General features: G+C 43.5%; 2 protein-coding genes across 2 annotated transcripts; both read right to left on the bottom strand.

Moving 5' to 3' along the window:
* Positions 1–4,499: 4,499 nt before the first annotated feature.
* On the bottom strand, positions 4,500–7,815 carry LOC127307180 (uncharacterized). Its single transcript, XM_051337893.2, has 4 exons — positions 7,548–7,815; positions 7,182–7,443; positions 5,850–5,917; positions 4,500–4,877 (listed from the first exon to the last, which is right to left on the bottom strand). The coding sequence occupies exons 1-4, from the start codon at positions 7,680–7,682 to the stop codon at positions 4,614–4,616; spliced, it is 729 nt and encodes a 242-aa protein (XP_051193853.1). The 5' UTR covers positions 7,683–7,815; the 3' UTR covers positions 4,500–4,613.
* Positions 7,816–13,127: 5,312 nt separating this feature from the next.
* Positions 13,128–16,812, bottom strand: LOC127307179 (mitogen-activated protein kinase 6). Its single transcript, XM_051337888.1, has 7 exons — positions 16,455–16,812; positions 16,071–16,200; positions 15,352–15,489; positions 14,826–15,158; positions 14,114–14,297; positions 13,858–14,038; positions 13,128–13,468 (listed from the first exon to the last, which is right to left on the bottom strand). Exons 1-6 carry the CDS (start codon positions 16,634–16,636, stop codon positions 13,866–13,868), a joined length of 1,140 nt encoding a protein of 379 aa, XP_051193848.1. The 5' UTR covers positions 16,637–16,812; the 3' UTR covers positions 13,128–13,468; positions 13,858–13,865.
* Positions 16,813–17,340: the final 528 nt, after the last annotated feature.

The following is a 17,340-nucleotide window of genomic DNA, read 5'->3' as shown; positions in this document are numbered from 1 at the left end:
AGACTCAAGAGTAGATCTTTTATGAAGTCTATGTGCCCTTCAAGAAGGGGGTAGCCCCTCAACACGCCATTGACACCGCCAAGATGGCCGCCACAAGATACTTTGAAGAAGCTTATGCTATGTGTGGTGAGTTTGGGCTCTATCCCATTATGGAGCTCATCAAGGACTTCGACATCGGGTTGATTCAACAATTTTATGCCACCGTTCACTTTGAACAAGATGAAGCTAGAACTTTCCGGTGGATGACTCATGAAACCCTCCTTGAGGCGAACTTGGCAAGCTTTGGAGATTCTCTTGGATACCCTCGCTCTCCGGGTGTGGATGCAAATGGTTGGAGGTCTCATGATAGTTCATTTGCTCAAAACAAGGAAGTCTTGGAACCTCTCTATATCAAAGGTTGGGGTATTCCGGGTAAGAGTGCGGATCTTCTTCCTACTTGGGACATCATGCTTCGAGTCTACCGGGAAACTATTGGACCCAAGGGTGGCAACCTTGATGAATTGCATCTATATGAAGTGGATCTTATGGAAAACTCCTATGCTAAGAAGGGCACCGGTGAGAAGCTTGATGTTATGGACTACATCTACTATGAGATGTGGTCATGTGTGATGGAGAAAAAGCTTCCTTCATTTGCTCCTTACATCATGAAGCTCATTGAAGACACTTGGGTTGCTACTTGTACGGCCCCTCTACTTCACTCTATTCCTCTCAACATCACAGCTCATGAAGTGAAGGTTCTTAGGGTCAAGCGCCACAACTCTCCCATAGAAGATGTTCCACCCATGGATGAGAAGCCACCTAGCTGGGCTTCTAAGCTTTCTCGCCGCATGCGACAGATCTTTTGTCTCACCTCGACTGTCAATCACCGTCAGTATCAGCAGCATGCTGAGGCCAAGAAGTCTCGGGTTCGTCAGAAAAGAATTATGAGGGCTCTTGATGTGGACGTGTCTCCTCCCGGATCGAGTCTCCTCCTCACACTCCTCCCTTCCCCGGCGCTCTATCGGATCTTCCTCCCGGCTGGGCTAACGCCGACCCTTGGGACGTGTAGTTCCTCCTGTCCCTTTTTGGTGCCTTGGTGCCAAAGGGGGAGAGTGAGACCTTATTAGGTTGCTCTCCGTTGGGTATTTGCATGGGGGTCACAAGCTCGTGTTGGCTTTGATTTTTATCGCTTGTGATTCCATTTATCTTTGTGGTGTCGAACTATGTTCTTAGCTTTTATGTGGTTTGTGAACCTTATCTATGTGTATGGAACCTTATCGTTGTGTATGGTAAACTCAGGATGTGAGTCTCCTATGGTTATCTATGTGTGCATGATCTATCTATCTATATGCTTATCACTATGTTGTATTGCTAACCCATGGAAGATGGATGCAAGATATAGGGGGAGCTTCTTATGTGTTAATGCTTATAAATAGGGGGAGCTCCTCTATATCTCTCACATCTTGTTATTTACTTTGTTCATTCCTTGCAAATACTTGTGTTGTCATCAAACACCAAAAGGGGGGGATTGAAAGAACATTTCCCTCCCTTTTGGGTTTTGTGTGTTTGATGTCAACACTAGGTATATATTTATGTGTGTTGATGTAGATAGGTACATGGTTTCATTGTATAATCATGGCTGGTGAATTGGAATGGAAAATCTGAAGCTGCTGCTGGTTTTTCACTCCTGGCGGAAGTTCCGGCCCCTGCTGGCGGAACTTCCGCCCAAGTACTCCTCTCGGCAGTCTCTCAGCGCTCCTCTCGTTGTTGCTTGAAGTTCGCTGGGCGGAAGTTCCGGTGGCGTTGGCCGGAAGTTCCGGTCAGCGAAACTTCCGCTCAACTTCCGGACAAGTTTCGGAAACCTGGTTTTTGGCCCCAGTATGTTCCACTATGGTTTTCTACGTTTTTCGGAACTTGGCCGGAACTTGGCCTGAACTTCCGGTCACCGGAAGTACCGCCCTAGTTCCGCCCGGATTCTGCGTGCCAGCTCATCTGACGCGAAAGCTTCCAGCCGGAACTTCTGGCCCTCTTGGCCGGAACTTCCGGTGTGCAGCCGAAACTTCTGGCCCTCCTGGCCGGAACTTCCGGTGTTACTGAATTCGTCCATAACGGTCAGATCTGAGAGCTCCACTCATATAAATAGCTCTCTTCTCTATTGGGACAAATTGCTCAATCATTGGACCAAAAATCTGCCAAGCTTCACCACCATTAGAGCCACCTCAAGAACACAAGATTTGCAAGATCTCCTCCCTCACCCAACTAAAGCTCTTGATCTTTGGAGATTCGAAGGAGAAGACACCGATCTACATCTTCACCGAAGCGATTTACATTTCACTCTCCCTCTTGCTAGTGTTCCTCTTTGGATCCCTAGTTGACTGTTGTTGATGTATTGTTGTTGATTGTTGTGTTGTTACAGATTTGGGAGCCTCCAATTTGGTTGTGGATGTGTGCCCCAAGAACCTTGTAAAGGCCCGGTTTCCGCCTCGAGAAAATCCCTTAGTGGAAGTGGGCTAGGCCTTCGTGGCGTTGCTCACATGAGATCTGAGTGATGCCTTCGTGGCTGTTGGTTTGGCTTTCGTAGCAACCACACTCCTCCAAACGTAGACGTACCTTCTTGCAAAGGAAGGGAACTACGGGAATCATCTCCGTGTCTCTGCATGCTCCACTCTCGGTTACCTCTATCCTATTCTATCTCCTATATATTGCGTAGCTATATCGTGCTTAGTTGTTAGCTTTGTCATATAGGTAAATTCACTTAGTTGCATATCTAGAGAATTTACCTTTGTGTCAAGCCTAAATTGAAAAGAAATAAAAATTGGTTTGCACCTATTCACCCCCCCCCCCCCCTCTAGGTGCGGCATACGATCCTTTCACCGCTTGCTAAGTACATGAGTGAGCCAACGATATGAGAATATCTCAATTCATTTACGGCAATCCTCCGATTCTTGCGTAATGTCACACTAGGATCATAAGGTGTTGGAGAAGACTTGCTATCAATATAGCCGAACCGGCTCAAGATCTTCTCAACATAATGGGATTGCGTTAGAGTAATCCCACTCTCGTTCTTAATAGGCTTGATGTTCAGAATCACATCAGCTTCTCCCAGGTCTTTCTATCAAAGCACTTTGACAAGAAAGACTTGATCTCGTGTATTACTTTCATGTTTGTACCAAAGATCAGAATATCATCCACATACAAACATAGTATAACACCTTTGCATCCACCATGGCGATAGTAAACACACTTGTCAGCCTCATTAACAACAAAGCCTACAGAAATTAAAGTTCTGTCAAACTTCTCATGTCATTGCTTAGGTGCTTGTTTCAGGCCATATAAAGATTTCAGCAACTTGCACACATTTTTTTCTTCACCTTTTACTACAAACCCATCAGGCTGATCCATATAGGTTTTCTCTTCCAACTCTCCATTAAGAAAAGCTGTCTTTACGTCCATTTGATGAACGATAAGACCATAGGAGGCAGCCATGGACAGGAGTACTCGAATGGTGGTAAGTCTACCGGCAGGTGAATAGGTGTCGAAGTAATGTTCGCCTTCTCTCTGTGTATAGATTTTAGCTACAAGCCGCGCCTTGTACTTCTCAATAGTACCATCGGGTCTTAGCTTCTTCTTAAACACCCATTTGCAGCCCACAGGCTTGCATCCATGGGATCGTTCTGACAGCTCCCAAGTTCCATTAGAAAGAATCGAGTCCATCTCACTATGGACAGCTTCGTTCCAGTCATCTGCATCTGAAGATGCATATGCCTCTGCCATGGACGTGGGGGTATCATCCACAAGGTACACAATGAATCATCAGCAAAGGGTTTTTCAATCCTCCGTCTCGTGCTCCGTTTAGGAGCTTCATTGTCATCCTTCTCAGTAACATTCTCATGTGATTGTTCAAAATACTCATTAGATGTACTAGATTCAGGAATTATCTCAGTAGAGATTCTAGCAATACTATGCCATATCTTTCATAGGAAACATATTCTCAAAAAATGTTGCATCGCGAGATTGCATAATAGTATCAACATGCATATCTGGTACCTCAGATTGAACTACTAAAAATCTATAGCCTACACTCCGTGGAGCATAACCTAGAAAGATACAATCCACTCCGTGATGCATATCTGATATGGGAGGTGACTTAGAATGCTAGTCAATGGAATGGGGAGGGGAGACGACGGTGTATGCACTTGAACGAGACCAAATGATAATGGAACGTAACCGGCTGCTAACAGAATTAATCGTGGTTGCTACAAACGTGAACATATCAGTCGCTTGTGATTGGTAGATAATTTCTTGTGGTCGGGGCCTGCTATTTAGGTATAAAAGATGTGCCACCAAGGGCTAGTCCTGGCCTCCTGGGGTTTTTTTACTTTTGCCCAGTGTGTTAAGTCGAAAAAAGCTCTGAATGTGCAAGGTACCATGTACTTTCAATAGTTGAGAGTGGCTGTGATCAATGAACTTGTGAATCAGATGAACGTTTTCAACATTTCATCATGTCTTCAACTGCAAGATAGGGACACACAGATTCATGTATAAATAAACATGACAATGTTTTTGAACAAATGTTGTCTACTGTTACACTACAGATTCAACACAGACAGATGATAGGCCTGCTGACACAGCGGCTACAACCTTGTCGATTGGTCTGCTGATTTTTGGCGCTGCAACGGGGGTGCATCATCACCTTCTTGTGAAGGAGTTGACCCACTCGAAGATGGTTTTGCACCAGCTGATACAACATTCTTGAGCCATGTTCCCTGGAAAGTGGGGCTGTCTCTGTTTTGGTCACCTGGGGACTCTGGCGAAGCTTGATTTTTTGAAGTCAGGCCTGCCATAAATCTATACGCTACTCTACTAGCATTGACGATTTCTGTTTTAGCCTGCCGGAACTGGGGGACATAAAATTGCAACAAGAAAAAATCATGTTAGGGGAAGTAATGAATGCAATATGTGTAAGCAAGACAACGATAAAGTATATATAATAACAATAAACCAGTAACACATAAACAAAACTCCAAGCTTCAACATAAGTGCATTCAACAAAAGGAACTGGTAACACATGCGGAATTTGGTATGCATAGAACATTCTCATGATAATAACAAGAACAAGAAAAGTAATTAAGATAAGATAAACAAGTAGCAAGATAACTAATAGCACCAACATTGTAACATTATTTGTGCAGTTTACTGTTAGATTGAAAGACACTCCCTAAATATTTGAAGATAGATTGTACAGATAGATTACTGAAAATTATTCAAGTTGGACATGGCATAACATTACATACAAGAGGAAGCATGGTCATGCCAAACTGTCTTGTAGTATGCACTTTACTAAAAGTCTAAAATTCTGGCTTTTGTTTATGCCATCGTATTAATATGAGAAGAAGTCAAAGCAATAATGAACAGGCATTGACATGCAATTTCAGTGCATTCGCATGGTGATTACATGCTTCCTGGGAAATCAGTGCTCCCTGTTATTGACACTAAACAAGTGTAGCATCTTTAATTTAATTTACAAAGGCACAAACACTGACAATTCTGCAAAAAAGACATATCCCTACAGAATGTGATGATGATGTAGTCCTGACATGCTAGGGGATTAAATGGGTGGAGAAAATAAGAAGGTGGTAGAGGATTAATATGGTATTTCCAGTTGATATGTCATTCAATCTCCTTACATAAAGTGATAATGATGCAGTACTGACATGCTGTTATGAAATATCAATTGCAACACATCAACAAGCCAAACTTGCCTGAGTAACAGATAATCAATGCATGGTGTAGCATATCAAATAGTCACAATTGAACAAGTAGTCAAGGAATACAGCAGTTTACGAACGGATTATATATACAACACACACCTTAACTGCTGTATTCTCAGCAACCACCACAGCAGTATCACCGGCATTGGCAAAACGATTAACCCAGCCTGCAAGGTTTAATAGATAAGATTAGCCAAACAAAAATAAACCAATTGTTTCTGCCATTTCAAAACTAGAACAGCATACTGGCATGTTACAAAAAAATGCTAAAATGAGGAAAAAATGACGTCTCCATCACCCTAGGGATATAACTGGCTCAGCAGGAAATTCTATACACTAACCAAGTCAGCTTAAAGCATCCACACACCACAGCGCAGGAGAGCTTAGTTAGATGCGTAAGAAATAAAAATAAATCGCAGGAATAAAATACGTAGCAAAGGGCTCACCCGCCCAACGACAGGCGCTTGGTTCAGACGCTATCCAAACCGCAAGCGAAAAGTCAGATAGCGCCTGGCAACTGTATTTGTGTCCGGCGCCCGGGAGGAAAGGCCGCAACTGCCGATAGAGCAGGATTCCAATCATGGAGCCCGTCTTTAAGCGCTGCGTTGTGGAAGCTCTTACTGAAGTTAACTCATCAAGTCCTAGTTCTAGCTATGCATTTTTTACACAGCAACCAACTTACTAATGACTAGTGATCCTTAAACTAAATCTTCTGGTGTGGGGGAATATCAGTTTACCTTCCTAGTTTCCTCACTTGAAGAAAGATTTTAGGTTGACCGCAAACTAGAACCTGGCCCTATTACATGTACACTGGCTGCTAATAACCCTTTCTGTTAGCCAACAGGAAAACAAGTAATGGCAACTTAGCATACTTCCCATTCACTGCCAGATCCAGAATTCATCAAACCTAGATATTTACAAGCTGTACAAGCTAATAGTATAAATGGAGCAGAAGACAGATAGCTCATCTGACACCTTCAAGTAAATGCAAATACTCCTAGGTAAATAAGCAAGTAGTTCTTATAGCCTGCACCACATTCTTTCCAGCCATATCCCCTCTCCTCCGGAGACAAGCAAACTCAATTCCTTGCGCTTAATCAGTTAATCTGCACCCACCACTACTCTTCAGCCCTCTAACAAGTAAACTCCACTTCGCTCTTGATGCTGAGTTCAACATAACTAATCGGCTATTGCTGAGTAGCAATTATGCCAGACGGTACGTCCTTAGCTTTCCCCCACAGCGCCCAATTCAGTCTATTTTCTAGACAAGCCAATATCATCAACTGGACTGGATCCTCCTATCAGTATGGACAAAGTTGTGAATCATTTCTACCACCAGAGATTTGGTACCGATTGGGGGCCAGATAGGCATATCACGGGATAGTAGTGGCTAATCAGAAGAAGGAAGCTGTAAATCTCCTTCATCCTTACCGGGGAGCTTGGGGGCGCCGAGCCTCTCGCAGAGCACGTCGCAGAAGTGGTTGCAGTTCCTGGAGAGGAGGTCATAGGAGCTCCCCGGCCACTCGCGGCTGAGTTCCCGCAGGATCCGGTTCACGGCGGCGATGGTGCAGTCCGTCTCGCCGAGGACGATGCGCTCGCGGTAGGTGTACATGGGGTTCTTGCTGACGGGGCAGTTGAACACCCCGCTGCCGTTCTCGCAGAACCCGAACGACCACTCCTCCTCGCCATAGACCTGCACGCGTCCGGAAATGAGATTTGGGGATCTGGGAGAGGAAGGGGGAAGCAAGCAAGACGGCAGGCAATGCGTCCGGGCGAGCGGGAGGTTGCGGCGGGGACCTGAACGGCGCTGTGGAAGATGCCGCCGAGGCCGATGCGATCCTTGAAGATGCGGTTGATCTGGAGGATGGTGTTGTTGGTCTTCTCGGAGTCGCTGTTGGTCACGTCGTACACGTGGAGCACCACCTCCCTCATCTAGTCGGCGGGCAGCCTCCCGCTCGTCCTCCCTCTCCGGCGACGGCGACGGAGCGGTTGGGTTGAGGTGGGGGAGAATCGTCGGCGGGTGGGTCGTGGCTTGCAGGTGGTGGCCGTCGTGGTCACGTCCTCGGTACCAGTATTCTTATCGACGATGGGATCGGGAACATTTCGAGGTACGCTCACTGACCACGGGCCCCGGTTGCCAGCTTTCCGTTTCTGTTCCTTCTGGTTCCAGTTTCATGGTTTCAGGGGCCTAGCGATCAACCGGCGATGTAAGTGAAAGTTACTTCCCCGATCTGGGTTCGCAAGGCTCATTGTTCCTACTGCATCATGTACTCCCTTTGTTCCATGAAGGTTGTAGATTTAATAAAATTTATATTTATCTAGATACTATTTAGTGCTTAGATATATCTAAATTTTGATAAATCTCAGATAATCTTTATGGGACGAAGTAAACATATACAATATGAAAATATTCTACGGGAAAGATCTATTGATAACGATTTGATGCCTAGAAACTATTTCGATTGAGTGAACTACGAATCGAAACATAAGTGATAACGATTTGGTACTAGATGATGGTATTTCTCTGATCAAAGCTCAACAAGCTTAACTTATGTCAAGATGAGTCTTGTAACCCTAAAGGAAGGAAGTATTCATATTATAATTTGAGAGAAATTCAAGTCTGTCCATCACGTGTTCTTCCATGGCACTACAACACTCCCGGTGTAGCTTACATGTGGAACTCCTTCACCCCCTACAAGTTCAAGTTCCACGCTTGGTTGTCTCTTCATGGTAGGTGTTGGATAGTCGACCTGTGGTTGCGGCGTGGGCTCCCCTCCCTTGTTTTATGTCCGCTTTGTGATGCTGCTGATGAGACCTCGGATCACCTGGCGTTGCAGTGCCCCTTTGCTCGTTGCATCCGGGGGGGCTTTTCTCGGCGCGCCGGCTTGGGATTCCGCGGATAGCCATCTTCTTGACTGGTGCCCTAACATGGTTGATCACCTCTCCCATGCAGATGCCAAGGTCACGAACTCTGCTATTATGCTTATTCTGAGATCTCTTTGACTTGAGTGGAATGCTAGGGTGTTCAATGATCGCGACCCCTGCCGTTAGAGTGCTTGATGGTATTGTTCAGGAGTGGAGCCTTTGGTTGTCATGTAGGCATGAGTTTGTGAGAGGAGTTTCGTAGTGTTCTATCTATCTAGCTAGTGGTAGCGTGGTGGTAGGTTTTGGTCCTGTCGGACTTGTAAACATTATATCCTTTTCAAGCTTAATGGAATGATGCGCTGATCTCCTGTGGGTTCTCATTCGGAACCTTCGGTCACACATTAAAACTTGCACAACATTCTCATTTGATGGAGCCACTATATAAGCCCCCTTCTACCTCATAAGGAAGGGGATAGCTTTTTCCTCTCTCTCCTCCATTATTGCAAGAGATCAAAACTTTGAGATCTCCCTCGCTGGTGCTTACATCTTGTTTGTATTTTAGGAAATGAGGACATCCATATCTACACTTTCACCATAGTAATTTGATTCCCCTTGCTATCCATTGTTGATCTTGTTGCTCTTGGGTGTTTGGACACCCTGGACGAAAGGAGCTGTTGTGAAGTTTGGCCTTGGTGCCGAGAAGAGAAGGCCCGAGATAAGTGCACGAAGGGAATATATTCATGAAGTTTATGGTCCATTAGGTGATAATGGAAAATTAAAAATGTGTTTAGTGAAGGCTTCACATTTTGGAATACGAGGGATCAAACTGAGAGAGAGTCTTCACCAAGCGACCTTGATCAAGAGTTGTTTTCCGGCTTGAGAAAAGCATGAACACCGTCATCTAGCTCAAGAGGTTTGTGTAAGGCAAACATATGCCTAAGTTAGGGTTTCCTAGTTGTTTTGGTCTCGAGATTCTTGGTGGGGGACAAAATTATATGTTGATAGTCTTAGTATAAAAAGGAATATCAATCAAGTAGCTTTATTACATTGTACACTGAGTAATTAAAAACTTGATTTTTTGCATATTTTCTTTTGTATCTTGTGTGGTTTTCATGTGTGAGTGCTTAGAGCTTGTTGTTACATTCAAAGTGATCCTAAAATCATTATCACTAGAGTTCATAGGAGAAAGTAAAGTTATTTTTCATGTTAGCTCTTATACTTGGCACTAGGAGCTTCGAGGTACTCTATGATGTTGAGGGGCATTTCCTGGGTTTTCGAGACCCTCTAGAGAAGTTTGTATCTCTGAGACCCTAGATGCCTAGGTTTTTCTATCAAAAAAAGATGCCCGGGTTTACCCCTAGGACCTATAGACATGCCGAGAATATGTCCGGCAACATCCCAACGATTTTGAAAGCTTGGTCATAGGTAGCCTTCTCAGAAACTACAATCGGTAACTAGTTGTGGGTGCACCATATTTTATATGTCACACTTTTTTATGAGTCATTAGTTGACATTTCCCATTTCCCTCCATCTCTAATCGATACATTGCATGGGGTGCATCTAGTAAGGTTTCAAAGAAGGATTTGAGCATAAATTGCTCTGATAAGGAAACCTTTAGGCGATGGAAGATGAACGGATCTCACACCTAGCAGATGACTTGGATTTGAAGGAATGTTGCAAGATCATATCAACACAGCCCTTGAATTTCTCCATGATACAAACTGGACGGGGCATAGATTCTCCATTACGAACCCTGTTGCGTGACAAACTGAGACCTCAAAGACCATGGCATGCAAAGTTTCAGTCACCCACTGCAATAGTGAATGCTTAATACCAGAGAAGGACTTTCAGCTTAATTTGAAAACAGCTTTCACACCCTCCCATATTTCAGGATCCAACTAGCACTGATGAAGGAATGTGTGTTCAACCGCAGCACTCATAATTGCTTTTTTTTTAAATCATATATATATTAGGCTAGCAAGCCGCCTCATTAAAAACCTTCCAGTCCCCGTAAGTACCCTGGTAAGGAAAAGAGTGCGCCTGGAACTTGCCGCCGATATCACACAATAGTTACATCATTCACGAGCTTGCTAAGGATGAACCTAGGGGGTTCATCGACCCAAGTACAAGAACTACCAGAACTAACAGAAACCTTAGCAAGCTCGTGAGCTACATGGTTTGCTTCCCTATTACAAAATTCAACCGAAACCACCCCAAAACCACTCCACAAAATAATACAATCATCATAAATGGCGGCTGAGGCTGTAGCTGAAAATCCCCCCCTGCTTCATAGTATCAACCACTTGAACACAGTCCATTTGGATGATAAAATTATTTGCTCCAATCCTTTGCGCTAGGGTGAGTCCTTCACGGAATGCATAGGCTTCCACCATATGTGCATCAACTACATGCGGTAAAAACACTTGCGATGCAGCAACAAACTGACCCATGTAATCTCTAATGATAACCCGGCTGCTCCTCTACCACTTTCATTATCAAAAGCTCCATCGATATTAATCATAAGCTTCCCTTCCATAGGCTTCTTCCATCCTTCCTTCTTTACTGCTTGTGCTTTTCTAATGGTTTTCATATAGTTTGTAGTGATATCTATTATAGACAAAGCTGGCCCTGTGAGGGACTTGTACACTCTCACCATGGGTAATTTGCCTTCTCTCCCACTAAATATACCAGCCAGCTGTCAAGACCAATTCAGCAAAACCAATCGTGTTCAGGTCTTGGATCCGACCTCCACGCAAGATAATATCCTAAATCACAACCGAACCAGACCGGTCTGCCTCAATAAAATCAATTAATTGATCTTTTATACCCACATTTCTCCAAATTTCGTCCGCTCTAGTGCAATTAAACAGCATATGCTTGATATCTTCACATTGTATGCTGCAAATAGGACATCCCCCTTGGTTACCAATGTGTTTATTTGCTAGCACACCTTGGTAAGGAATTATACCCTGTAATACTCTCCATCCAAAGATTTTAATTTTACTAGGAACTTTAAGATTCCAAAGTTTTTTCCAGACCGGGTTGCTTGCACTCTAAGCAATATTTTGGTTCCTCTCCTTCCTTCCAAACCGATAATCCCACTGGCGATAATAAGCTGATCTGACTGTGAATAGCCCGGTTTTGTTATAGTGCCATGCTACCAGGTATTCCCGCTCAGGAGTCAAAGGAATTTGTAAAATCCTATGAGCATTGATTGGCCAAAAAATTGAATCAATCAACTCCGAGTCCCACTGTCCATAAATAGGGTTTATCAGATCATTGACATGTTGTACCACATTGTTTCCCTTTGGTGTCATAACCTTCAGATTGTGGCTTGATGGTATCCAACAATCTTCCCAGATATTAATTTGGGTACCATCTCCAACCCTCCAAATGTATCCTTTCTTAAAACACTCTAACCCCGCCATAATACTTTGCCAAGTAAAGGAACTCCCACTTTTTAATTTTGCATTCAAAAACGGTCATGAGGGAAATACTTTGCTCTCAAGACCCTTGCACATAGTGATTCTGGTTCACTAAGTAATCTCCACACCTGTTTAGTCAACATAGATAAGTTAAAACAGTGTAAATCTCGAAAACCCATACCTCCACTATCTTTTAGTATACAGAGTTTCCACCACGCTTTCCAATGCATATGTTTTTGCTCTTCCTCATCACCCCACCAGAATTGAGAGATGGCATCAGATATTCCTTTACAGATATTCTTCGGAACTTTGAAAACCATCATAGCAAACACTGGTATAGCCTGAGCAATAGCTTTTATTAAAATTTCCTTTCCCCCCAAGCTCATCATTTTCTCCTTCCATCCACTAATTCTTGCAATAACCCGATCAACCAAATGTCGAAAGCATTCACTTTTGTCCATACCTATCATAGCCGGTAGTCCAAGATATTTATCATTCAAAGATTCAGTCATAATATTTAAAATTTGACATACCTCAGCTCGCTCTTCCACCACCGTATTGTTACTGAAGAAAATATTTGATTTCTCTTCACTTATCTTCTGGCCCAAACTAAGACAGTAGCTCTCCAGAATCTCCTTCAATTTCAGCACTCATAATTGCTTTGAATAGATCGTTGCTGCAATTGAGCACCAATGGGCAGACAGTTTTATGCTATTCGCTAGAGTAGGACCTTCATTTTATTTGGACACCGAACAGACCACAAACGATTACACCCTTCTCATCGACAGCCTGTACAGATCCAGCTTCCCTACCATCATCCAATGATAGTTACCAATCAATCAACATCGTGCTTTCCACTGTTGAGTATTTTGCTCTCCTATTTTTTGGTCTAGAATTCTTTTTTACAGATGGACACACACATCACACTACTATGAATGCTAGGTGTTTCTAGATACTAGTGAATTGCCATGGCACCCGTAAATGGAGTTCTGGCGTTCTGCTAGATATCTTTCGATTCTAACTGAGTTGCCATGGCACGAGTGAAAGGAGTTTCAGAGCAAACCTTGGTTCACAGCTTTAAGCGGAATAGTCACAAGGTTCAAAATGATATATGCTTCAGACAAATACAACACGAGGTATCAACAGATATACATGGGATTTTCAAGTGACGGCAAAATTACAACTTTAGATACACAGAAACACTTATTCAATCAACGGGTATGATGCAAGCCCAGGAGCAACCCATGTGAAAAGGAGTACGCATGATGTTTCTTTAGACAGGCCCGGAGAAAAATCGCTACTGAAACAAATAAGCCAGCCCGTTCACCCAATAAGCAAGCATAAAATAAATAGATAGATACACAAGTCATGGAAGTTTTGGCTTCGCTAGAGCTAGAAATCTTCAATGCCTTCAGGTGGTAAATTGATCTGCAGTCACAAGGATAAACAAAAGGAATTAACACGAATCCTCGGAAGCAAATCTTGAGCCAAAGAAAATGGATTGGAAAAGAACAAATAAGTCCTGGCTAACAAGGTAGAAAATATCCTTTTGTTACAGAAAGACTTGACCTACGAATAGAATTTTACACAATGAAAGGTTATGACCGTAAATCTTAGTGATCCAGATATTTGATTTCCAAAAGGATCAATATTATATGGATCACTCAAGCTAGGAAGGGTTGATCTCAATAAGAACATAAGAAGCTTGTCAGCCTTAACAGGATGCTAGGATCTAAATTAGTCGTCTATGACACACTGTATTCATTAAATTAATTGTTTCTCAAAAAATGAAACAGCTCAACACAACACATACAAACCTTAGCTCTTAGTAGGGAGGGTCAGGATTAAATGCTAAGGTTTCCCTCCAGATGAGTTCTTTCATATGTTCTTCTGTAAAGGATGGTTGTTCAAAATCAAAGCTGAAAGATGTCGGGCATGTGGGTTCTTCATTTATGTCATGAAGAGAAGCCAAGTATGGATGATGCAGAGCCTCATCAACTGCATGGAAAATTATTGTTAACTTATAGTCAATGCAACCAAGATAATACAAGTAGTTCGTGTAAATCCATGTACCGGTGATCCGTCTGCTTGGATCAAACACCAGCATTCTCTCCAACAGATCCACTGCACCATCAGACATGTTGCGGAAGCGCAAGCGGAAGTCTTGTCTTGGATACTGTGGCAGTTGTTTCATGTATCTTCGAGCATTATCACTCCGAAGAAATCCAAGGCTCGAATCATCTGGTGAACCTATCAGCTTTTGAAGGGAAAAGCCCTGATTAATATTAATATAAATTGGGTTCCAGGGACACATTTTAAAAAGTAAGAAGCATTCAATGTAACTTAAGTTTTTTTGCAAAATGAAGCTAATCAACCAGAAACTGTCAAATATGAGTACACTTTCAAGAAAGGGCACATCCAGAAAAACAAGGAATAAAATGGTCAAAGTTAATAGTTCAAATCTTGATTCCAATCCAATGACATTCTGGTATATTGTTGCACGCTATCTGAAGCAAAGTGAATTTAGTAGTTCAAAGTTCAACTAACAATAATGGTTAACTTTCATTCAAACATGAGGAAAAAAGGGTTTGACAACACTAGTCTGGTGTGCAAAGAAAGGTCTTGCTATCCTGCTATTCCAAATAGACCAAAAGCCAAATCCTATTACAGATTTAGTACATGAAACTAACCCAACTTCAGTGACCAACAGCTTCCAAATAGACAACATCATAACTTGTTTATGTGGATACTAAAAGTAGGCTAGGGATGAACTGAACAAACCTACCTCAGTGATCAATTTTAACTGTTGGATGTAATCCCGTCCAGGAAACAGGGGTTGGCGAGTAATAATTTCACCAAGTATGCACCCAACTGACCAGACATCAATAGCAGCAGTATATTGCGAACAGTTCAACAGCAACTCTGGTGCTCGGTACCAACGTGTGACCACATACTCTGTCATCAGATCAGTCTCTGAAGTTGTCCTTGCAAGCCCAAAGTCCGCGATCTTGAGGTCACAATTTGCGTTTAGAAACAAATTGCTTGGCTTCAGATCACGGTGCAAAACATTTGCTGAGTGCACGTATTTTAGACCTCGTAGCAACTGATACAAGAAGTACTGCAACACAAAACATGTAGCTTATGATTGTTGAAGACAAAACAGACAAAACTAAGGTTAAAACTAGAAGGTACAGAACATAATTGTGAACAAGAAAGCACGTGTAAATAGAGAGATCTAGACTAGCCACAACAAAACTGGTTTCAACTACAATTTTCATTGAATACAGAAGCACGAGCAAGAGACAACAAACCTGGCAATGGTCATCGGTCAATGACTGATTTGAGCGTATGATCTGATGGAGATCAGTGTCCATCAGCTCGGTAACAATGTACACATCCTTAAAATCGTCTCTTCTTGGGGGACGTATTAAGTCCTTTATGGCAAGAATCTGGATGCAATATTGGAACCACAATCAGACTAAACACATCCTAAGAAGCAATACTGGAACCACAATCAGACTAAACACATCATAAGAATGTCTGACAGTGTGAGTAAGCACGTAGAGCACAGAACATCCACAGTAATAAATTGTAATGACAGGAAATCATAGAAACACTTCTAAAAATGTAGACATGGAAGAAAAAAAACACTAAATGAAATCCAATATTTACATACTACATAGTATTTCGTATTTCTCTCCTTGTATAGTAAATAGGATTTCTACATAACCACCACTTACATCTGCCAGAAATCAACATTCGAATATGAACTAATAAAAACAGTAAATATGTATTTCTTACAAGCTACAACAGAAATGCCTGGGTGATGCGCCCACCTGTCTTACACTAAACACGGAAAATGTCTTCGATGCACAATGCAAAATGTCTTCCACGCACAACGGTTAGCACTCTATGCACATAAATGTAAAATCCACACCACAAATACCTCGAAGCGGTAAGGCGAGTATTACTCAGTAAATAAATCACTAGAATTGTCCACATCAATCAACTAAAACAGATAAACTCTTACATTCTCATGGTCCATGTGGCGAAGGAGCTTGATCTCCCTCAGCGTCCGCTTGGCGTCGATGTGGTTGTCGAACGCGTTCCCGATTTTCTTGATCGCAACCTCCTCTCCAGTGTCGGAACTAACAGCCGCGCTGCAAAGAGGGAAACAAAACCGGGGAAATGTAAGCACTGCTACTTTTTTTTTGGGGGGGGGGGGCGTGCGTCGGCCTCATACTAACTTTTTGGATGCCTAAAACGCCATACCAAATCTGCACAGACACGCGAGGATACGGAATATTCTACGCGTGACGACATAGATAGATAGATAGCAGCTCCGATTTGGTGTTGGCGGCGGCAGCACGTGTGTAATCCGCGATTCGGGAGGGGGGAGGAGGGGGCAACGCACCAGACAATGCCGTAGGCGCCGCGGCCGATGGGGCGGATGGGAGGGGCGTACTTGGAGGCGACCTCGAAGAGGTTGCCGTAGACGTTGTAGAGCACGTAGCGCCCGCCGTGCGTCGCCATCCCCTGGATCTGCGCCGCGCCGCCCGCGGCCCCGCCGCCGCCGCCGCCGCCGGAGATATCCATGGCCTGTTCCTCGCCGCTCGCAAGGTGGGGAGGAGGTGAGTAGGGTTGGGTTCTTCTAGGGTTGGTGCTTGGCAGCGACTAGTCGTTGATGTGTTGGGGACTGGACTCTGGTGGGGGAGAAGCTTCCCCCTCTTTTTGACTTGGGCGGCGACTGGGGAATGAGGATGGGATATGGGGGAGCCGGGGACGGAGACCGCGCACGGTGGGGCGGCGTTAAGGGGAAAGAAAAGAGAAAAAAAAAACTCATTTCTGGTTAGAGCATGTCTAGTAGAGCCCCTAAACCCTCAAACCTCTATAGCAGTTTTACAGGTTGAAAATAGCCATTTTTGTGCACTTTTACAGGTTGAAAAACAGGGGTAAAGAGTAGAACCCCTAAACTCCTAAAGAATGCAGTTTGAGGGTTCTAGTCTTTGGCTCAACCCCAACCTCTAAAACTGTCATATGCCATATCACAGTTTTCATCACATATCATCATTTCACATATCACAAATATCATCATATTTCACATAAAACAATAATCATTCTAGTTATTATTACAACACCAAATAGTACATTTGAGCACATAAAACAATGATCATTCAAATTGTTACAACAATGTTGGACCATACAACAATAATTGTTCGATGCGGAGGAGGCCGGGGCGCGGCGGGGCAGGCGGAGGAGGCCGGGACGCGGCGGCAGGCGGAGGAGGCCGGGACGCGGCG

This window comes from Lolium perenne, chromosome 1 (assembly GCF_019359855.2).
Source record: "Lolium perenne isolate Kyuss_39 chromosome 1, Kyuss_2.0, whole genome shotgun sequence".
Classification (NCBI taxonomy): Eukaryota; Viridiplantae; Streptophyta; class Magnoliopsida; order Poales; family Poaceae; genus Lolium; species Lolium perenne.
Note: the sequence above shows the minus strand (reverse complement) of the source record. Positions and strands in the feature narration are given on the sequence as shown.